Source organism: Pteropus alecto, unplaced genomic scaffold (genome assembly GCF_000325575.1).
Source record: "Pteropus alecto unplaced genomic scaffold, ASM32557v1 scaffold114, whole genome shotgun sequence".
Classification (NCBI taxonomy): domain Eukaryota; kingdom Metazoa; phylum Chordata; class Mammalia; order Chiroptera; family Pteropodidae; genus Pteropus; species Pteropus alecto.
The window spans coordinates 796,729-821,109 of NW_006435793.1; the positions used below are offsets into that span (position 1 = coordinate 796,729).

Consider the following 24,381-nt stretch of genomic DNA (forward strand, 5'->3'; position numbering starts at 1 on the left):
TCAATCAGAGAAATAAATAATTTAAAAACAGTCAGCCTCTTAATCTGATTATTTCTGTTCAAGAGAATTCAGTTCTAGAACAGCAGGTGTAAAATCAACCGAAAATGACAAATAACAGAAGTTTCAAAGAAAAACACAAAGCACAAATGCAAACTGAATCCTGCTTTAATTGAAGGTAGTGGAGTATAAAGTCCTACAGAAACATTACAGAGAATCTTCTGGAAAAAGGGATCACAACAACCCCTCCGGAAAGGCTGATGAGAGTAATTCATAGCTTACCGAGGCCTTCCTTTGTCGAGTTCCCCGAGTACCCAGAAGATCTCTTTACCCTCAGTCCTGTTCCCAATCCTCTCCAATCCTGATTTCATTTTAACATAAAGGGGGCTATAGTATCTGAAATTATTCTGGCCTCAAGAAATTTAAAGACTTTAATGAGCAGAACATTCGAAACTGAAATAACTTCAACAAGGAAGCCAGCTGACCTTAACAAATTACTTTGCTAGTGAATAAAAAAATGGATTGACTCATCCTGGACATAATTTCATTAAGGCTTCAAACCATCCAGGAAAGAATAGCACAGTTATACCATTTTATAATCCAAGTTTACAAAAAATTTACTACGAAAATCAAGAAATGTGTGTGCCCATTTCTAAAAGATCAGACCCACCCTCTCCCCTGATAGCCATGTGTCTCTTCTCTTCTTTGTTCCCTTCTCCTTGTCAAAAACACTAACTTCACTTCTTCAGGAGGAATGGATAGTGCAAGATTACACAGTGAGCCTGAAGAAGAAAATGTATAAGTCTAAAAGCAGGAAATAAACAAGGCTGGTAAGGAAGACAAAAAAGAATTATTTGTTTCTAATTCATTTTAAACTCGACTTGCATTTACCAGTCCTTTCCCCTGAAGTCATCTAGCTGTTAGAGAGGAGAACCTGGATGGAAAGTCTGTGAAGGGAAGGTAGTTGACAAACTACCCAGTAGGTGACAATCAAGGAGAGACGAGGTAAAGGTCTGATGGTTAATGAATAGGCGCCTGTCTAGCCAGCCCCTCTTCTTCCCCTGGCTTGGATCAACCAATGTAGATGCGATGGAAATCATTGGCACCAAAAGCAGCATTACACTTGGGACACTTGCGCTGGCGGGTGTCATAGCGTGTCTTCACACACTCAAAGCAGAAAACATGAAAACACTTCGTAAGTACAGCATCCTTTTTACGCATGTTGCAACATGGACACGTCAGGCGTGCCTAAAAAAAAAAGTCAGAGTCTGAGCAACAGTATAGGTTTACGATCCAAAGGGCTCTCATACATAAGCAAACAAACAAGAAAATGCACTAAGCACTAAGACAAGAGTACCACTTTTCCTCCCCAAATTAAGCCATTCTCTGGTTTCCTTCCTGTAAAGAAATTCAGTATTTATTCTCCCATTCTGTTATTTGTCTTCCTTACCAGCCTTCAGGCCTTGACAAAAATAACACAAAGCAAACACAGAGGCAGTTTTTCTAACCTTGTAATCCTTAATTTCCTCCATCAGAATCTCATCGCATTTGGGTACATTGTCTGGTTTCTTTGTGGTCTCCAGCTTCCTTCGAAGTCTAGAGATGTCCTCCTGCGGTAGGACAGTATACCCATTAGACACAATCCCCTAGACCTGCCATTTTTGAGAAAAATAATTGCTCCAACTTGAACATTCCGTTGTGGAAAAATAGAATTTCCTATCCTTTCATGTCTAATTATCTTTTAGGAATGTAAAGAATTGCAAATGGCAAGGTATTTTCTTTTGTTTCAGAACAGGCAACCATAATCATATCAACAAACTAGAGGTGCACTGTCAATTCGGTTCTGTGAAAATATAGTCTAAGGGTTTAGAGGGACTGAATTAAAAAAAAAAAAGATAAAAAAATTGATGAACCACTTTATTTTAAAGTAATCAGTTTTAAACTGGAGATAGATTGGATTAAAGTAATTTATAAGATAAGGACAGAAAAGCACCATGAGAAACAGTTGGTATGCCAAAACCTGAGAATTGTGAAACTAAAAGTACTCTAATGTAGGTATGCTGCTATTTCTTCACTGATTTATTCATTTAATAAGTATTTATTTCATGCCCATGAGGTGGTGGGCAACATGATAGACTTTAGGGAAATAGCAGTGAAGAAAATAGACTTGGCCTCTTCACTCAACGAACTTCAGTCAAGAAGGAAATGACATACATTAGACTAATGACTCGTTCATAAGATGGGTCATTTCAGAACTCAGAAAACAAGTGAAATGTAAAGAAAAAACTGCTCTTACCTGGGCACGTTTGAAATTGAACATGTCCTTTTCTTTGGTGACACTGTTCTCCACGATCTCATCCTGAAAATCATGCAGCTTCTTCTGAGCCAACTCCAACTGTGCTTTGAGGTCATCTGCAAGCTGGGCTGCCTCCATTGCCTATGTGGGATGTATGAATAATGTCCCCTTATCACTCCTCATTTCCAGTGAGGCAAGGTGTTAACCCAAGGCCAAGGAATAAGGTGAGCCTATGATTTCATCAGTGTCACACTTATTTGTTCCTCAGAGACTAATCATCACTTCAGATGACAGAGTAATCAATCATACCTTGCGTTTATTCATCTCTAAGGCTTGCGTCCTAAGACCCAGCTCCTTCTCCCCTGTGCCAATGTTGCTCTGTAATAGATGCTCCTTCTCCTCCAGTTTCCTTACTACCTGTAACTGGGCATCAACCTTTGAAGAAGAAAATCAGATTTCAACATTACAGGAAGGGAAAACAAACTGACTAGGCTCTGTTCATCCACAGGCCCACACAAGAGAATGTTAGAAATCTCAAACTATTACTGATTTTACCCGTGAACCCTTCAAAATACATGCAAGATTACAATAATTTAAAAAATACGGCTGACGATTCAAATAAGTCTAGGAAACCACTGAAAAGTTTCTTCTCCAAATTGCCAAGAACAGAGGAAACTACATTTAAAGATATTTATCTTCTCTGGCTACACTAATCCTCAATACTTTGCAACTTATACTAGAACATGTAAACTATAGCTCAAACAAAATCTCTTTCAGAATAGCTAGATGTTCTAATGTAGTCTTTTTCTTAAAATCCATGCACAAAGTAGAATCAAACAATATTAAGGGGTAAAAAGTAAAATCACACACCCTCAAACTCATCCCAAAATCTAGAGGTAATTAGGTAACCACTCTTACAATTTCTCATGCTACCTTCGAGAAATTTTTGAAATACACAGCACATGCACACAAAGAATTTGTTTTTAACACCAAAGGGGTAATAAAACAAATCAGTTAGTGATATATTTTCGACATTTTTCCATGTCAGCAGATCCACGTTTAACAGCTACATTGTACTCTTTCGTAGGGATGTATAATTTATCAGTACTCTAATGATGTACATTTAGTTTAATTTTTTTCCTATTATAAAAGAACGCCACAATAATCATTCTTTTATGTGTATTTTTATGTAGAAAGTACCCTACTTCAACAGAATTCTGGAAAGCTCTATTCATTCCAATTACCTGAGTCTTCAGAGTCAAAACCTGGTCAGCCAGCTCCTCCTTCTCTTCTTTAAGTAACTTATGGATCTGATTAGACTTGATACGCTCTGACATGAGCTTGAAATTTGCATCATCCTTCTCCCGCAACTGCTGCATCAAACGGATATTTTGCTCCTGCATGTCTTCAAAGGCCTGGCCCGTGACATCCATCTCAGAGAGGAGAGCTTCTTCTTCCTAAAATAAAAAAGAAGAAACTTCATTTTAACAGAATCTTCTAAGTCCAAAAAAAATGAGCACAGGAAACTAAACTTTCCCACTGTTCATTCAGAAATAAATTAACTTAGTGACAAGGAGAGACTAAGTTTTAAGCTTAGTTTTAGCACTAGGTTAGCCCTAGGAATACAGAAGAAGCCCTATTATCTGAAGCCACTGGCAGTGATTATTGGTCTGATGCTATTAGTTGACCTGTACTCAAAATCAGTTAAAACAGACAAAAAGTTATACATACCATAGTCTAGCACACGGATCAAGTAGTAGTTGTTTAAGAGAACTTCTAACATAAAACTCCACATTTTCTCATACTTTTCCAAAATTATAATACTGAATTTAATCTACAAACTTTCCAACAGTATTGCATAACAATCTGATAGATGAAGAAGAGTATCTAAAATAGTTTTTTTTGATACGTCTTTTTCATTCATTGATAAAGAAGACAAAGAATCAGTAGGCATCAAAATAATGTGAAAAACATGCTTAACACATTTGACCAAATAGACATATTAGAGTATTGCACCAATAGCTGCATGTTACACTTTACAAAGTCATGCAGAATATTTACAAAAACTGGCATTATACTGAGTTGTAAAGAAAGTCTTAACAATCTTAAAAGAACTTAAATCATACAGAATATGTTCTCTAACACAGTATATTTATGCTAGAAATCAATAACAAAAAAATAAAAATCTCATGTTTACAATTTAATCAATATGCATCTAAATAACCCATAAGTCTAAGAAGACATGACAAGGAAATTACAAGACATTTTTACCTACATAACAGAGAAAAGGCTACAACTCAGTTTTAACCTACACATGTGTTATTAGAGATGAGCATCTTTGGATATGTTTATGAGCCATTTGTACTCATTTCTGTGAACTACCTACATCTTTTCTTTTATCGGGTTGTTAGGTTTACTTCTTTATCATTTTCCAAGAGTTTTTTACATATTAGAAAGATAAGCCCTTTTGTGATAAGAGTTAGAAATAGTTTTTTCCTATTTGTCATTTATGTCTTGGCTTTGCTAACAGTGGTTTTTGCCATGTAGAAGTTTTGTGGGTTTTTTACATTAAGTCTATGTTACCAATCTTTTCCTTCATGTTTTTAGACTTTTATTAATAGTTAGGCATTGTCCACTCCAAATTTATAAACACATTTACCTGTTTCCTTCTAGTTTTTTATTGGGTTATATCTATAACTCATTTGGAAATCATCCTAGTACACAATGTTCGAGTATAAATCCAACTTTTTCCCAATATTATTTTATTTTTGCCCTACCACATTTAATAGTTTTCCTTTTCCCCACTGATTTAAAACTATATCTTTAGCACATATTAAATACACGTGTGTATTTTGGTCTATTTCTAACTTTCTGTTCAGTCCTAACCTGTTACTTCCAAGCTATTTTAGCTATTCAAACTTTACGTTTTAATATCTGATAGAGAGAGAACTGCCACCCCTCAACCTCACTGCTCTTTTTTAGTTTTCCTGGCCATTCTTGTTTGCTTTTCCATATGTACTATAAAATCAGTTTGTCTAGTATCAAAATAAACAAAAACAAAATTAGTATTTTTACTGGGATCACATTAAGTTTATACATTAACTTAGGAAGAATTAACATTTTAAGTTAATGAGTTGTCCTGTATAAGAACACAGTGTGTCTTTCTACTTCTACTAGAAACTACAGTAGCACAATTTCCTACTTATTAAAAAAAAAAAAGCAAGAGAAATAAAAGTGGCATTCAACAGATTTAAGAAAAGCCAAAACCCCACTGTTTATAAAAGGAAATGTGTAGGGTTTTAATATAGTTCTTTTCAAGGTACTTAATGATCACGTCACCATTAAAACTACTTTATTTCTTTGTCGTTTTGCTATTTCTCGGAAACAGTGAAGGTGTTCCTCACGGTAAACATAAACGGTTTTTCCAACCATTTTCAGTATCTTTATTATTAAATATCAATAAAATTCACTGGGACTTAAACAAAACATGCTCATTAGGAGAAGGGGGAGAGTCTCTGTAGTTCTATGACTCACAAACAACCACAATTAACATAATGGTTATTTACTTACAACATTTAAGGTGCACGTTTTCCTTAGTTTCATATGTCTATAATCATAATGTGTATAAAATTTTATATCTTTTTTCATTTTATATTCATTATACTCCAATTCCAGATCAGCAGAGAAAGGACAGATCTCTCAATAAACAATGTCTGAACAACATGCTACCCAACTGAAAATAAATTTCCTGTCTCACAAATACATAAAACAAAATAACTAAAGGATGAAAGACTTAAATGGAAAAACAAACATACATATATATAGGAGAAAATATTTTTTAAAGGGACTAGAATGAAAGAGCAAATTTCACTGTCAACAACTTTTGTCAAGTAACATTTACTTGAAAAGCTAATTTAAAAAAGTATGCCCACCTGCTTGGCCATGGCCAGCTTCTTCTGCAGATATTCTATCTGCTCTTCTACTGCCCGGATCTTCCTCAAAGCATCTTCGTCAGCCATTTTCTTGTTCTCTTTTTTCTCCTTATCCTCTAGATCCTTGAGTCTTTGCCTTAGATCTTCCAACTATAGGAGGAAAAGAATCACACATCACACAAAAACAAAGACAAAGGTATAATAAAATTTTAAAAATCAATTAATACTATGCACAGCTGGAAGGCCCATAACATCAAAAGAACCTTTACAGAATTATGAAAGGAGATAAATGATACACTCATATACCACATCACAACATTGTTTTATCATCACTCCATTCCATATTATGTACGTCTATAAGTGACATTTTTGAGGAGTGTACATGTACCTTTCTCTAGAATAGTTTTCACCCTTTTTTCCTAGGCCCCTGAATATTAATAACATTCTTCCCAAAAGTAATCAGAAAAAGAACCACTATAGCAATGATTTATATGGGGAAATGGGGGATAAAAAATTTGAAAAGACTACTACTATTTCCAGTAATTCTGATCTACCTAGTGGAGAATCTGTAACTCTCTATTTTAGATGGTCTTTGAAAGGAAAGAAAATGTTGCTGAGTTTTAAAAACTAACTTTAAAGAAATTACCCTTCATAAGCGTAAAGGAAAATCCCACAAATGAAGATTTCAACCCAAATGACAGGTAATGGCAGGCTAAATTACCTCTGCCTTGGACTTCTTCTCAGCTGCCATTAGCTGAACTTTGTCCCTCTGTTCCTTTGGGGCAGAGCGGTACATATCTAGCAGTAGTTTCATCTCCTTTTGGCTCTCCTGTGCCTTCCTATGACGAGGGTGGCAGAGGAAGGGGAATGACGTAATGGGAAAAGAAAGGGCATCAGAGCAAGGGAATTTCAAATTGAGCAAAATATTTTATAACAGTTCTATTTTACATTTTATATCACACAGCTAAAAGATAAAACTTACACAGACTATCAAGAGACTTGTAGAAAGAATAAAAAAGTAAGCTGTATAAAGGAATCATTTCTCCCTTCAGATCAAGTTCTCTAACTTAAAGTTAAAAAAATAAACACGTATGGTTCTCATTAAATAGGCAAATTTCTGAGATTCAGTAGGTCTGGGATGGGGTCCAGGAATGTATTTTAAATAAGTCACCCAGATGATTCTAACACCATACTTAAAAAATATTTGCCTTACAGAGATCAAGAAAAAAGGAGAAAATTGAAAGTTACGAGTATACTGCTAAACCTAGATTTGATAGTTAAGTAATTAACCACCTGCTAAAGACTAAAATTTCATCTGTTACTAAATTATCAAACCTCTTAACTGTACTTTTATATATCAAAGAAGTCCAAACATTTTGAGCATACTGGTCCCTCAAATCCAAACGTCACTAAGGCTCAACGATGACCAATAGGGAGCAAGAAGTAACGAGTTCTAACAGAGAAGATACTGGTTTTGCAGGAAGGGGCAACGTGTGAGGTTATGACGCTGTTTCATTGACTTAAAGGTCTGTCTTAATGTTTTAATGCCTGTAGGAGTAAACCTCCTAAGATATCTCTTGAAATGATTTGATATATATACAAACTAGTTAACTGCCAGGCAAACAGACCGATATTGTTCCAATTACAGTGCTACATACTTTACCTACTATAATTTAAATGACGGAAAATGCCAGCAATCTGCCAGTAGTTAATTTCAATGATTCTCACAGTACTTCGATCACGACACTGCTTCTCTTAATTTGGATTCATGAAAAATAAGGCCATAACCACAGGGTTTATTGAGACCTGACCATTGAAATGGAGTACATGACAGCCAGGCAGGCCATTTTGGCTGTACACTCGATCAAAAATTGAGACTGCATCAACTCTGCATTTGGTTACACTTAAAATACAACTGTCAGATAAGCCATGCCATTAATAAAACGTTTTATGCATGATGTCCTAATCTTAGCTTTTGTCCCCCCTCTAATTCTCCCCCCCACACACACACACACTTCCACCCCTGATCTACAGATGTCGCCGTCTCCCCTTAAGAAGTGGATCTCTGAAGGTGGGCATCTTCTCCCACATGCTCGTGGCCAGCAGCAGCCGGGGCCTGCTCCATGGCTCCACTGGGGCGAGAACCCAGGACCTCCTGCGTGTAAAGCAGACGTGCTAACCCCTACACTATGGAGCCACCCGCTAACTTTAGCTTTTTGAGTCAGAAAATTACTCTAAAACATTGCTCTTACTTGAGTTCAATCTTCAATTGTTTGATAATTTCTGCTTCCTTTTTCCTTCCATCATCATGTTTCCCTTTCTCTTTATCCTTAGCAGAATCTCTCTCTTTTTCTGACTCTTTTAGTTTTTGCTTCTCTCGTTCTCTCTCCTTTTCCTTCTCTCGCTCTCTTTCTCGCTCCCTCTCTTTCTCCCTCCTTTCTCGTTCTCGCTCTTCCTCATCCCGTTTGGACTTCATTTCGTTGGCTTCCTCCTGAGGTGCCTTCGGTGCAGAGGACTGGGCAGGTAAGTCCTCGAGATCTTGTTTCACCTCTGCAGGCTCATCCTTAGCGTCCTCAGTGCTGGACTGAGACTGCAGGAGGGCACTGCCACTGCGCAGACGTGTCTGGGAGGACAAGGGAAGGAAAGAAGCACATCACTTAATGGCAACCACACTGCTTTCCTCGCTGGAAAACAGCTTTACAAACTGAATAGCAGATACTACTTATTCTACTCCTCCTAGTTACCTTGTTCAGGTCAGACTGGGCTTCTCGTAACTTCCGCTTATACCTTAGGACCTCCCCTTTCAGCTGGTGATTGTGATTCTGGAGGCTACTGATGAGGTGGCGCATCTCCCGGTTTATGGGGCCTTAAATACAGCAACAGCAATGTTATGAAGAACTGTGATAAGGGCAAAGGCACAAGGGGAGAAAGTGCAGAACATATCAGAGACTTCTGAGAAACAGTGAGAATTACCTAAAGAAAGAGTCCTCAGAAGAGGAAAACGAAACTGGCCAATTTAAGTTAAAAAAATGAGCATTTAGGCTGTGAACCAAAATGACTTACGGGATTTGACTTAAGTTTCTTCAGGACTTCTGAGCTCCATTTAGGACTAACATATCCTGATGACCACGCTGTCTTTCAAGGAAGCCATTTGTAGCAAACAAACTGCAGGGAGGAGCGAGAATAATTATACCTGCTTGTTCATTGGCGGCAAGGGTCTGTTCAAATTCTATCCTCAGCATTTCATATTCCTTGCGGACCTGGGCCAGTGTATCTTCTAGCTGGATCACTTCGGTCCTCAGCTTCTTATGAAGACTAACCTCATCTCGCTACACACAGAAAAAGGAACAAATCAAAAATTCTTATTGAAATGTCGAAATATCATCATACTCTGTTTCCTATATTTGATCTTTCAAGAATGTAAGAAGAAAAAAGAAAATACCAAGAAAAGAAGGATTACTCCGAAAATTTCCAATTCATTAAAACTTAATGCGCACCAGACACCTACGAAACACTGATTTGAGAATCAGCAGGATACTAAAGAAATAAAAGAAATGGCTTTTAACCCTGTGAATGTTATAATTTAGTTGGAGGACTAAAAAATTTAAAAGAGCATATAAGCATATATAAAGTACGATTATTAAATTCAATTCATTTCAGACATATAACAAAAGACCAACTACTGTAAACATTATCTTAAAAACTACAGACGATACAGACGTGAACACATGAATATAAGTTTCTGTCTTTAAAAAAAATTATTTACATATGCAGTAGACACTACAACGGCTTGTAAGCATGGCTTCTACCCACTATTCTGCCCCATGCAGATAAGGCTCCAGCCATACTAACCTATTTTTATATCTCTTGTTCTCACTGCTGGGAATGGCCTTCTCCTATTTCTATTTATCTGTAAACTTGCATTTATCATTAAGAATCATATTCCACTTTGACAAGTGGAACCAGGAAGGTTCTACAGTCAAATTAAGATGCTCTGTCTCCTTAATCACTGCATTTCTGGAACATGCCCCTACTGCACCATACTGCATTCTAATGGATCCTAAATCTCCCCACTAGCCCGTTTGATCCTGGATGGCGGGATGCCCATCATCTAACAGAGTAAAGACCTACAGCCACCATATAAATGTTTGCTGAATGAACAGGAGACTCACCGAACATGAGAGAATAAAATTTAAGAGGCAGGAAAACATATACAGAAGATAAAGCTAGGCTGTTACCTCAATGAGCTCGACTTGACGCTGGTGGGTCCCCCTGGTGCCATGGAGCAGGGTCCGAGCCTCATCCAAATGTGCTTTCAACTGTAAGCTCTCATTGTACAGTACGGAGAACTGTGACTGCATGCAGCGGTATTCCGGGGTCTCCTTAACCACTTCTTCCACTGCGCTCCGCAACTCCACCTAAGGAGGGCCCAAAGAAAAGCCAGAAGCAGACTTTAGCATCTGTGCCCTACATGTGACAGCAAATTAAATTTTAAACTCACTGATGTCTTGCACACTTGAGATAAGTTTTATGACAATTATGAAGCGGATCTACCCATTACCCTGGTTACGTAAAAATCTACTCCAAATCAAATTAGACCATCCGAGAGGTGGTGCCTGGAACCTGTATTCTTCCATCCAAGAATTGTTTTAATTGATAGGTGTTTTATACGATATGTCAACCTAGATCCAAGGACACTATAAGAGCCCTATGAAATCTGTCAGATCTAGAGACAGAGACAAGCACTATAAAATTTGTCAGGATACTTATTTTAAGAATATAGCTGAGGACCCCACTCACTATCTTATTTTCTTTATTCATATATTTACCTAGAAATAAATCAAATTACAAAAGACAGGTGGCTATGATGGAAAGAGAGGTGGGAGACTTTCAGAATCCACTTTCTTCCCCCCAAGAACCTGAGGAGAGAAAATTCTAATGTCAGGTTTGAAAACTAACAGGATCACTGACCATGTTTCTTTCTCCATTTTGGCAGCTAGAAACTGCAGAGCCAAATTCTGTGGCCCACATTTGGCAATTACTGACAGGTAAGTAGCCTACCCTGCTACTATGTGCACATGTTTCTTGCACATATCTGTGCACAAGCCCCATTTTTATAACCATTCTGGATCCTTATCCTAGTTTACCCTACACCTTATTTTTCTCAACAATTCCTAAGTTACAGCACCTTGATTCAGTCTGTATATCTTGTAGGCTGCTTTAAATATTTTCAGAACAAAGCAGGGTACAAGTATATTATGAGTAAATAAATAGATATACTAACAAAACTCACATTTTTCTTTTCCCTAAATTATGAAGGTTCACAAGTATGTATGTGAGTTGGTCAGCAGAATGTTTCATTTTACGCTCCCTCAGAGACATGTCTCCTACCTTCAGCTTTTCATTCTGCGTAGTGACCTCGTCAAAGTCTTGCCGCAGTTTCTCCAGCTCACAGTGACGGTTCTGAGCCAACTCTTTATTCTCCTCAAGCTCTGCATTCATTTCCTCAAACTGGAGAGAAGCAGAAAATTAGCCAAATGAGAATAAAGAACAAGAAGTTTTATATCATTCCCATTCCTAAGCTTTCATCTTCACTGATCCACACCTCCACCAAAACCCCAATCTGCACCTGTGAACACAATCCTAAGTACCCACCCAGCCCAACACCTGATACTGGGTCAAAGTATGTGTCCTGAGAGAGTCACTGATTTTACCTTTCGGGCATTGATAGTGATTGTGCCGCCATAGAGACTGCTTCCCGCTCCATATACCTTATAACCTTTCGAATTCACCTACAGAGAAGACAAAGATTCTTTAATGAGAGACCTTAATTTAAGATTTCAGTATGATAACCAATGTACCTTCAAAGGAGTCCGTTTATCCCAAGTACTACTACCCAAGCCCATCTTTTCTGAGTAGATTCCTCAAAATGATTCTAGTCTCCAAGCTATGAATAAAATAGCACTTGCCCGTTCTAGAACTTCTGCTAAGTGTCGGTTGAGTCGCTGTTCCCTCTTCCGAATTTTGTCAATATCCCACTGCAGGTCATCAATCATGGACTCTAGGACAGACACTCGTGACTCAGCTGTCTCCACTTTACTCTGCAACTTGGAGAACTACATCCCAAAGACAGGCATTCAGAAAAATATAGCAAAAAAAAAAAAGATCAAGTTAGAAAACAATTGCCTTTTATCAATACCTTCTTCTCAATACAAGAGTATAAAAATAAAATTATAGGTTCATTTAACAATTCTAAATCAGTTGCAATCATGAAAACCACAGAAGTCTATAAGAATGCTCAGGCAAGGAAAAGACCACTTAAGATTGAATAATTTATCTACCTCTGAGAGGTACCATTTTCCTAGATAGAACAAAACCCATCAGAAAATATGTATTTTTTTAAGAGACAAAAGATAACATCCTTGATTTTTACCAGACAAATATCTTAGGAGACAAAAATTTAAATATATACTCAGAAAAAAAAGCCATCTTTACCCCCAACTTTCTCTTCCATTTCCACAAATAAGAATCCAAAGAGAACAAAAAGAAAACTTCCATTCTCTTTTTTAAACTGACCCCAGGACAATCTAAAATCAGATACTACAAAGATAAAAACAAAAACAAAAAAAAAACCTTTGTTGTTCTGTTTATTTTGGAGGTATGCACTAGCTAATGCTATTTAATACTTTAGTCACAAAGTTGTTAATGTTCACATTAATCTGTAGGTGGGATCACTGTCCCCCCTTCTTGAATCCTGGTCAACTTTAGCGATTCAGTGGAAAAGATGCTACATAACGTTGAGGCTATGTCTGAAATCAGGCCACGAAGGCTCTGCCTAATGCTCTCAGGACACTCAATCTCTGAAAGAAGGCAGCTGCCATGTAAGAAGCCTCACTACCCCAAAACTGCCGTTTTGGAGAGGCAACATGTAGGTGTTCCGGTGAATAGCTAAGGTGAGCTCCCAGCTGACAGGCAGCATCAACAGCCAGCCACAAGTGCCATCTTGGATGCCAGGTCAGCTGAGCAAAACAATGTATCTCTCCAGGTTAGTAATGCTAAGTGAGATAGGAGAAAGGCCTGGAAGATGAAAATTTTTCTCATGTGGTAGCATCCAGTTTATGTCTTAAAACATAAGTTATTCAATTTTTTTACTACACTCCAATTTATTTACAAGCACTGCTATACTCTAACTCCTTTGAAGCTTGATGAGAATCCACATGTATTAATAAACTTCCGAGATGATTCTCATGCTACCAGCCCAGCATGGACTTTGGCCCTGGAGTTTAGGAAACAAAGGCATAACAAGAAACACAGGCTTTGAAGTTAAACAGACCTACATCAAAATCACAGTTTAATCACTTTCTGGCTCGGTGCCCTCAGACCAGTCACCAACCTCTTTGAGTTTGTTTCTTTACCAATAAGATGGGAGTCATCTGACCATTAGAGACAATATTCGTAAAATGTCTAAGTGCTAGGCACTAAGTAAACGGTAACTATCACCTTACTGAAAGCCTAAGAGGTGGGTGGCCACACTTAAAGAGGTCAAATTTCAGCAGAATATACTTTGAACTAAACCAAAATGATAAGAGTGTCAGAAGAGTCTTGTAAGGCCTATCATCACTTTTTCTCAATCATTTTATATAAATAAACAAACAAACAAATCCCCAAATCTTGACATGGTTTGGTCATGGCATTATTTGTGTCCAAGTTTGGACTGAAAGCCCACATTCCTCAAGTTCCTAGGCCATCATCAAAGCAGTAGTTCCTACTGTCCTGTTCTCAGATGAATTCTACCAACCATTCCTCAGTTACATTGCACATGGTCTTTTACACCGGGGGTAATTGATGATTTAGGGGTTTGGTGCATTTTTTTTGCAAAACCCCGTATGACGAGATTTCTTCCTAAAGACTAAGATACTAAAATGTCTGTTTAAACAGAGGCATAGTCTAGGAGAAACATCCAACGATATTCTTTCTTTAACCATTCCTAGATTTTCATTTCTCAGAGCTGGATGCTTTCGCCTGTCCTGTATGCTCTTCAATATAAAAAATAAGTTTTCCAGAGTAAGGTCTTTCTGGTCAAGTACCTCCTGAGACATGGTGTGATGCTTCTCCTGAAGGAGGTCTGTCAGTTCCTGTAGCCTCATATTCTCTTGTGCAAGGAAGGAATTCAGCTCCTGCACTGCTTCTTCCACTATCAGATTGTCTGAGGGAGAAGAACTATACTTTAGTTTAGCAATGACTGTGTCAAACTTTAAAACTGTCTATCCCACCAAAGCATTAACATGCTATCTCACTTTATTTTTCTGTAAATAACAAGAATTAGGCTGCTTTTTTTATTATCTTCACATGGCAGATTAATTACCAAGAGGTTAGATGACTTGCTTAAGGAAATGATCCAACCTTGTGCTCTGCAGGGGTAGACACAAAGCCAAAATCATCTAACTCCCATTCCTTTCTATGAAGTCAAAATGCCTTGAAAAATGAAATGGGAGGTTCTGTAACTTTATTCTGGTAAGACAAATCACCCCAAAAACTGCATTTTAGAATTATAGACAAGACAGAGGTAACTCTAATCTATCACACTTAACAGCAATAAAATAGATTTTATAAGGCTATTACAAATTCCTACTATCTACTAATACCAACATGAAGCATCTGTCTAGAGAGAGAGAGAAAGGGGGCAGGGAGCAGAAATTTCCTTGTTCAAATGAGCACCTATAAAATCATAAAAAATAAAGATAAGAGATCAGAGTTACTTATGATATTCTAGAATACTATGCTAGGGGTGCTCCTGAAGCTCAAAAACTAAAATGTACAGTACTATTTACAAATAAAGCAGGTAAATCTATATAACTAATTGCACCAAGTTAATATGTTTAAAATTGAAAGTTACAAATACCATAGCTCAAACCTTAATGTCAGTAAATGAAACCAGACACTCTCAGGATATAAACAGCCCTTTAGAGGCAGAGAATCAGGAAGGAAAACTGTGCCCTCTCATACCAGCCCTCGGCAGCACCCTTAGAAACGCAATACAGAAGAGCTTGGTCATGTGGTGATTTTCGTGGTTTTCTACCAGGAGTGCCCATCGGAATCACTTGTGGAACTTTTAAAATTAGACAGTTCCCTAGAACCCATCCTATACCTGCTAAATAAGAATCTCCATAGGCAGAGCCAAAAAAGAGTATGCTCAAAAAACTTTCAAAGTGATTCATAGCCCAAGAACTAGGGACTGAATTTTAGTCCTCTTAATAAACTAAAATATCGAGACAACAGAATACAATAAGAGCTCGATCAACATTTAGTGAATTAATAAACAAGCCGATAAATGCAATTCTTTTGAATCAAGGACCAAATAAACAAGGGGAAAAAATAAACTGCCAAAAAGTTATAGTTGATGCTACAATTCATACTTTATATATCTTTATCTCTTAGAAAGTTGAGCTTATCAGTGGCAATTGCCTTTTATGTTATGATAGTTTCGCAATTAGTAATTCACGTTTTTATAACTTAAACCCTACCTTAAATGCATGCCATCAAAAGAATAATTTTAAAGTACTGTTTAATATATAACTCATTTTAGTTCCTTTTTAAATATAGCAATATTACTTGATGTTCATTTATAAAATCAAGTTTAACATTTACACAGCCTCTGTATATGGCATATTATCTGGGTATAATATGCACATGGTATATCCCAAATGCATATGGTATGTCCATGTGGCGTATTAGTAGGATTTAACAATACCATCTAAGTGTTTAAGTACAGCCAAGGGACAAAGAAATAACACACAGCTCTGTTAACATTAGGTCAGGGAGGATTTGTAGCCATTTGTTCACCATTCACTAAGCACCCACTAAATACCAGACACAGAGCTAGACACTGAGGAAACAAAGAAGAGTGAGCCAAGGCACTGCACCAAGAGACGAGTTCAGCTAGGAATACATAAGTAGATGCAATATGTGAATATACAAGTCTGGGAGAACACGAACCACATTATTTATAATGGTTATCTTTGGAACTGAGATGAGAGGACTTTTAGAGTCCACTTTTATGTATTTCCGATTTGTATATTTTAAAACAACTATCTTTTATCCAAGTCTTTCAAACACCTCGTCTTTTAATTTTGTCAATAATTTAGCCTCGGTTATCTTCAAAAATGAAATTACAGAGTAATAAAATTCATTTTGCACACCCAATGGTTTGAACTCCATTATATTCAACATATTTCTTTCAAAAATAAAAGGTTAAACATATTGATGATTATCTGAGAAATTAAGGTATTACTATTGAACCATAATTATTATTGAAAACGTGAAATCATGGCATTTAATAAGAAGATGCAACCTAGCTACACTAATACTTTACAATACTATACAAACTTCTGCATTAACACTGAATAGTGACATATTTCAAATAATACTTTTATTTCAAATAGACACTTTTTCAACGTTATAGTTTATCTTTTTAAACACAAAGATCATCTAACTCTAAAATCTGAGCCAATTCTTTTCGAAAATATTAGAGATAACAAAAGCAAAAAACCAAAAATATATCAAAACTGACTCTTTGAAGTAAAAAATCAGTATCTAATAAACAAAGAAAAAAACTTTTTAATATAATTACCAATATTTGAAATACTTATTATCACTTATAAATCAATGGCCAATACCACACAAGAATCCAGAAGCAGAGCTATCTCTTAAATAATAAATTAATTCTGCTACTTATAAAAGTGTCTAATTGAGTATCAGAATAGGGCTGATAAAATCTTTCCTCAGCACTCATAATATGCCATAGTAATGACATTACTGGTAATGTTGGAGGTTAGGATTCAAGAAATTTTATTAAAAATAAATTCAGAAGCTTGCAAAGTACCAAGCAGCATGCACAGGTGAGTTCTTATTCCTCCCCCTTTGCTCCCCATCTCCTGGTTCTTGCCTCACCTCCACTGTTTAGCTTCCGGGATAAGAGCTCCACTTTTTCTTGCAATTTATCATAGACAGTCACAATCTGGGACACAGCTCGGCGGGAAGACTCCACACGCTCCTGCAGCTGAGATTCTATCTCTTCACTGGTACTGCTGGCCAAAGTAGCAAGGAAAGAGAAAGCTGCCTCTTGACCTTCCCCTGAGGACACAGGGGGAAAAGAGAAGCCCTTCAAATTATTCAACTGGAAATATCAAAGCCATTTTCCCCCTCAAATGGAAAACTTCAAAGCAAGGCTCTTCAAAAAAAAAAAAAAGCATGCAGTGGTAAATTCACCACAGTCACCTCTCTCTCGGTCATCTTTCCGTTCCTGATTGCTATCAGAGTCTGGCTCTGGTTCAGGCACGACAAGGGCTTTTCTTTCCGTGAGGAGGTCTCCCAAACCCTGCTCCAGATCGTAACGTTTAAGGATGATACGGATGTTTTCATCGAACTAGAGAAAATCAGGCACAGTTATGGAAAAAAAACAAAACAAAACATGACTTTGGAAATGAAGAGAGTGCTAAGGGGAACTACAATGCTCAAATAAAAATAAGCAAAGAAACAGTTAGCTACCTGACTCCAGTACCGGTTGACAATCAATAATGAGGCATCATCGGTGGCCTGTCTTCGTTCCAGTTTTTCAATGTGCTCACGGAGTTCATCTTCAATGGCCTGCCGCTGATCCACCATTTCTGCCAGCTTGCGGTTTTTGGTTTGCAGTGTTCTAATGTCCAACTCCTCCTGCCCCAGAAAACCAATCTTATTAGTTTCCACAACAAAATTAGACAAAGCAACTATTAAACTCAACAAAGCATTATTGCTGAGTTATTTCCTATAAATAAAGCTACTTATTTTTTAAAAAATTACAATAATTAAATAAGAAGTAGAAACAGAAGAAATAAAGGAAACGGTCTGTGATGATGGGAGGAAAGAATGACACACAAATATACCAGAACCTTGACCTCACTCATCTCACTGTTCTATTCACATGTACGCACACAAAGTTCTGCTACTGTGAGGCTTCCCTGCCCAGCTAGATCACCCTCTACCCCAATCAATGCTGTCATCTACTTCCTAAGTACTGCCCTTCGTTCCTTCATGACTGTGGTACCTGGGTCCTCCTCTACCCCAGTTCCTGCCAATAAAACCAGTGACCTCAATATACACGCGGACATGTACACATGTGGACAAACCACATCCTCCAGCATCTAGGCTATATTTTGAACTCCTTAACTCCAGTGATGATCTCCACTGTGCTTCAGCCACACATTTCAAAATGCACATCTTGGACTTTGAGCCACATCTGAAATCTTAAAATTCCAACCTCCCATTCCCTGAATAAAACCATATCTTTCCAGGTATCTCATGCCCTTATCCCAATATGCAGCCCTCATCTAGATCTCCAAAATTCTGAATTCTCTCTTTTCTCTCTGGCAGCCCCCTTTTGTCTCCACTATCTTCCATACTTTGACTATACCCTATGGTATATTCCTTCAAATTCCTGCCTATCAGGCTCCTCGATTATCTGCCCTTAAACATTTTATTCCACCTCTGCAAACAAACCCCAATCTGAATTAATCCACATATCTGACTATTCAATTCTTATACCTAGTATGATGAGACTTCTAGATAGGGTAATTAAAGCAGGGAGGCTGCTGTCTTTATAAAATAAATTCCTAACCTGAATAGGTCTTAGGATTTGTCAGGAAATGTCTCTTTTTTTAACAAGTGAGTTATCTCCTATTTTTCATCAAAACAATATCCAACTACCAAGCTCTGCCTCCTCTCACATCACACTAAACAGAAGACTATGCTTCCCATTTTAAAGAGAAAATAGAAGGCATCAGATGGAAAACTCCTCAATTTCCCATCTCCTTGACCCCTTCACACTACTTACCAACCTATGCACACATTCTTAAAACCTCAACTTGTGCTCAGAATTCTGTTCTCTTCTGTTTCTGCAAAAAATAATTCCATCAGTAATTCCGCATCCTTCTCATTATCTTTAACTTCTCTAGGACCAGTGTGGGGAAGAGGGGCAGTATCCCAGACAAAGAAACAAGATTGGAAAGGATTACATTTTGACTTAACCTGGGAATTAACGAACATTTTAAAGGAAGAACTATTTATTAGACCAATTCCTTGTTTGACCTTTCAGTTTGGTTAAACCATTCTTAATATACCCAAAGAGTCAATAGTTTCCCAATGTACCAGTTTATTGCTACTATTAATAAACTATATCCTCAACCTCTTCTCTGAGCACTGCTTTCCCCTTCTTGATTTAATTGAAAACTGGATGAGACTATCATTTCCCTGAAGGCTTCTCCAGTAGTGGTTGCTTCTCTCCCACAACCCTTGAAATCCTAGGAGGTCTGGAGACAGGTAGGCATCCTCCTTGATCTCCACTGCCGCTTCCAGGCGATTAACCCACTTTCATCCCTGAAACCTCCTAGCATTGCAGCTCATGTCATTGGTCTGTACCGCCTGTCACCCTGCCTTGCTGCACTCCTCTAAAGGCCCAGGTCCCTTGCCCACATTTCCTGAAGATTCAGCTCCTAAATTATGAATACTCTCTGCAACACTACTCCCATCAAAGATATCAATTTCCACACAGATGACCTTTCCTATATATCAGATCAAGTCACTGACGTTCCCTCCTCCAATGATCTTGTATTTTACTTCCCTCAGTCACCAAACTCCCAGTTATTCTCAGTCTTAGCTATATCTGCATGTTCTCTATAAGCTCAATTTCAAATACCCCATTCTCTATTTTTCCAGCTCACTCTCTAGTTTCCTGGCTCCAACAATTCTTCTACTTCTCCATGATCTACAATCTATTGGTCCTATTCCTTTCCCTGTCCTTCGCTCACTTCCTTCTTTATCGAACTTAAATTCTGTAATCAGTCATTATAATCATGCCCTTTAACAACCCTCTCCTTCCTTGCTTCTTTATCATACTTGTCTAGTAAAAACTCCAATCCTGGTAACATCCAACTCTCCACCTACTCCAGGCCTATATCCACGCAGGTGAATGTGACCAGAAAAAATAAAGCGTCATGCTGATTGGTCTCACTTTAAACTCATGATCACAAATTCAAGGAGATCTTCGGTGCTGTCCAGCAATCCTACTCCATCTGCGCAGTCCTTTAAGACAACTACTTCATACCTTCTCCTGTCTCTTCAAACCTCCAAAACTGCCTCCCCCATCCTCACTCTCAGATGAGTCTTGCTTCTGATTTCACTGCAAAAAAAATATGAAGCAATCAGAAGATCACCTTCACCCATGACCATAACTACTGACCTGTCTACATCCGAACCCATATCCCCTGCCGCCTCCTTTTTGCTATGGATAAACTGTCCCTGCTCTAAATAAGGCCAATTCCCCAACCTGTGCATTGTATTATATTTTCTCTCACCTACTCACGGATATCACACCAGTAACTGTCTCCTCTTTCTACATCATCAATGTTATCCTCTCTACCAAATCATTTCGATCAACAGATAAACATGCTGTAATATCTCCTACTTAAAAAAAAAAAAAAGACCTTTCATCGACCCCACATTTCCCTCTGACTACTGCCTCACTTTCTTTGTTTTACTTTACATCAATACTCCTCCAAAGCATTGTCTCTATCCACTTTTCCCTAATTCCTCTCCTCTCATATTCTCTTAAGCTCACTGCAATCAGGCTTCTATCATCACCACTCCACGGACATAGTTCTGGTCAAATCTCCAGTGAACTTACTCAACCCATCAGCAGCATTCCGTCTCGAAACACTTTCTCCATTTGGCTTCTGGGACCCCACTCTCCCTTGTTCTCCTCCTACCTCACTGGCCCCTTTTTTTCTGTCTCTTTGGTTAGTCTCCCCTCATCTTCTTGGTATCAAAATGTTGCAGTGCTCCAGGGCTCTGTCCCCAGACTTCTTCTTTATCTATGCTCATTTCTTGGAGGAAAGCCTCTAGTCTCATGGATTTAAATATCATCTACAACATGATGATTTCCAAATGTACAGCATTTGCCCAGACCTCTCCCCAGACTGCAGATTATTATATCCACTACCTATCTGCTCAGGGGTCTAATAAACATCTCAACTTACATGTCCAAAATCAAACTCATGATTCAGCCTCCACAGCTCCCAAAATCCCGCTCCTCTCATACTCTTCCCTAGCTCAGTAAGTGGAAAGACCATACTTCCAAAATCCTGGGGTCATCTTGCCTCCCCTCTCTAATATACTTCATCCAACAAATCAGCAAATCTTGTCAACACTACCTCCATAGTGATCTAAGCCGCCATGATCCCTCATCAAGATTACTGCAACGGCCTCCTATAGCAGACACTTCTGTGCCCCATGCCATGTCAGCTTGCCAGATTTCAGCACAGCTATGGTGGATAGCTCAAGTCACACTGTCAGTGCTCCCACTTCAAGCACACTTTGGAGTCTTAGTTTTTTGTTCCCCAATCTCAGCTGGCTCACTATAGCAAACTGAAATAGGAGAAGATATTGCCTTCAAGGGCAACCTTCAACCAAGTGAGCTGCCCACCCTTAGAGAGGTGGAGTGGGGTGGGGAGAAAGAAGGAATGAGGAAACAATTTTGCTAACTGAATTCTTGCTTATAACCCTGGCTCCTCTACAGTGTATTCTCCAAACATAAGTTAAAGCATGTGACTCTTCTGCTTAAAACCTTCCAATGGCTCCTCACTTCTGAATAAAGTCCAAACTGGGATGTGTACATCTCACTGTATCCTAACAATCTGTTCCCTTGTCAGTGCCACCCTAAAACCTGTAGTTTAGGGGGTGTCCCCAGTGTAAAGCACAGTGTCTAGTAAATAACAAATGCTCAACAAATATTTATATTTATTGAATAAATAAATGTCCTTGGGATGCAAGATGTGACATAGCACTAAAACAAAATCACCTTCTGGCAGTAGAATAAAGTAGCTGAACCCCAGACAGACTCAGAAATGACACTTCATCAACAATTTACTCTGAATATTCCTACTATTCTCTCTGATCCTCAACCTTAATTCAAATAAGTAACAGATGTGGTTTTATAAGTTATACATATGTAATGTAAGCATTTTAACACCCTATCTCCATGGCTGAGTTCTAAAACATAGACTCCTGATCTAGATCAAAATCTGTTACATTGAACTTCTGATGTCTAATGGACAAATAACATTACTATAAGCTTTTGGTGTATTATAGTCTAATGAAACTGTCAACTCCATAAGAGCAAGGACAGTATCTATTTTATTCACCATTATAATCAAAATATTTAGCCCAATAATAACTATTAATAGCTCGAATATGTTGAGTACGTACCATGTTAAAGGTAATGTTGTAACCTTTAACAGTGACTCTTTCATTTACCCTTTCAACAACTCAATGATGTAGTTACTATAATTACAAATTACAGAGCAAGAAATAAGAGGCACAGGGAGGATAATGAGGAAATGGTGGAGTTGACAGTCAACTCCAGGCAGTCTGCCCTCAGACTCTCTTCACCACTCCCTCCATGGTCTTGCTACATTACCTCTTTTAGTAGCTGGCACCTAATTTTTCAGTGAATGAAAAATGAATGTAGTTCAAATGTCAATATATTTCTTCTTCAGAAGTGACCACTACATCACTTTACCTACTTTGGGCTGTTTTATTACTCTCTTTTCAAACCAACTCCCCTTACTCCAGAAGGCTTCCATAAATTCTTACTTTCAGGTTGCAACTGACAGAAGAAAAGCACACTCTCATAGCACTGTTTCCACATACCGTTGAAGAGACACCCCCCAGCTTAATTGTCTCCACTGTGGTCCCTGAATCCTCAACAGCTGTCTTCTTCTCTGGAGGCACAGATGTGCCAGGATCTCCAGCTGCTCTTTTATTTCCAATTCCTGACATCTTGGCACAAGATGATAGCCCTTTTCCTGCAGGGAAAAAAAGACAAGAGACTTAGGCAAGATATGCAAGGAGAACAACAATAAAGAGGGACCACCTGTGATGTAAAAATTAGCAATTCTTCTGGCTAGCCTTTTAACCTGGATCCATTAATTCCACACCAAGCAACACGATCCCCAAATTCCTCTTTGAAAGAAAGAAGTAAGTTGTGGAGTAATAGTCAGGGCTGAATTTACATGATTACAAACTTCTAAATAGGATGCTGATAAGAAATAAGAAAACGGGCAAAGGATGAAGAGACCAAGACAATTTCACAAATCTCCCTTTCTTAAGTGCTAAAATCAGAAAAAATGCAGTTTAATCATAAGTAAATTCTACTGTGTTGGAAGAATCACAGAGCTGAAAAGACATCTGGGAGATGTCTGCTAAGTCATAAATATTGGACAAGTCATTTATTATCTCCGAGTATTTCCTAAACTAGAAAGAACAATAATATACGCTTCCTATGCTCCTTATAAGTAATCAATAAGTATGGAAAGAACTTAGGTTTATGCCTGACATGAAGTACGCACTCAGAAATGCCAGCTCTCCTTTATAGATTTGCAGTTCCTTCCCTATTTCCAAACGCTCTCCCCATGATTTTCTGCAACTCTAGTGAAGCTAGACCTGGGTGCGAATTCCAGTTCTACCTTGTAGGGAGCCACGCCGCCTTGAAAGAGTGAGTTCTCACAGAACTTCGGTTTCCTCATATGTACAGTGGGGGTGAACAATTATTTTGTCTGCCCCACCGGTCCCCCAGGGTTTTGGAGCTCCAAGGAGGCGGGAAGGATGCTAAAGCACTTTACTACTTTCGGAAGCAGCCCTGCGATCACCGAGACTATACGCTACTCTGCTTCCGATTAAAGCTCCAGGAGGAGGGGTATCGGTGGCAGCAACCTGAGTCGGCCCTCGTCTAGGGAATGGAGACAGAAGAGGTCACAAGAGCCTCCAAAGGACTCGCGAGAGGCCAAGGACCCCTAGCCCCCGCACAGTCAACTGGAAGAATGAGGCCCCGGAGCCGGAGAGGGTGGTGATTTCCGCACGATACCATCGCTCCCTTGGCCGAAATCTAACCTGGCTTCTTCACACTCAAGCCGCCAAAGAGCAGAACTCCGGGTAGTTATTCGCCAAGGTCCGCACAGTCTTCCCACCTCTCACCCCTGACCCGTAAACCAAGAGCCATCGAACCTTCCGGGAGACCCGGCCAGGAAGAAGAAATGGGAAAGAAAAGAGGAAGCAGCTTCACCC

General features: G+C 38.5%; 1 protein-coding gene across 4 annotated transcripts; it reads right to left on the minus strand.

The window, feature by feature from the left end:
* Positions 1 to 147: 147 nt before the first annotated feature.
* Positions 148 to 24,381, minus strand: RNF20 (ring finger protein 20). Of its 4 annotated transcripts, none has more exons than XM_006911511.3 (20): positions 24,208 to 24,381; positions 22,969 to 23,123; positions 17,773 to 17,940; positions 17,503 to 17,650; positions 17,176 to 17,358; positions 14,313 to 14,431; positions 12,195 to 12,341; positions 11,940 to 12,017; positions 11,617 to 11,736; positions 10,464 to 10,643; positions 9,419 to 9,554; positions 8,970 to 9,091; positions 8,478 to 8,848; positions 6,947 to 7,064; positions 6,226 to 6,375; positions 3,538 to 3,750; positions 2,603 to 2,728; positions 2,294 to 2,434; positions 1,506 to 1,607; positions 148 to 1,245 (listed from the first exon to the last, which is right to left on the minus strand). In XM_006911511.3, exons 2-20 carry the CDS (start codon positions 23,095 to 23,097, stop codon positions 1,069 to 1,071), a joined length of 2,928 nt encoding a protein of 975 aa, XP_006911573.1. In that variant the 5' UTR covers positions 23,098 to 23,123; positions 24,208 to 24,381; the 3' UTR covers positions 148 to 1,068. The 4 variants fall into 4 exon arrangements, with proteins under 4 accessions (XP_006911573.1, XP_024902315.1, XP_006911574.1 ...); XM_025046547.1 differs by having other exon boundaries at positions 24,322 to 24,344; XM_006911512.3 differs by lacking the exon at positions 24,208 to 24,381 and adding an exon at positions 19,097 to 19,157 and having other exon boundaries at positions 22,969 to 23,101.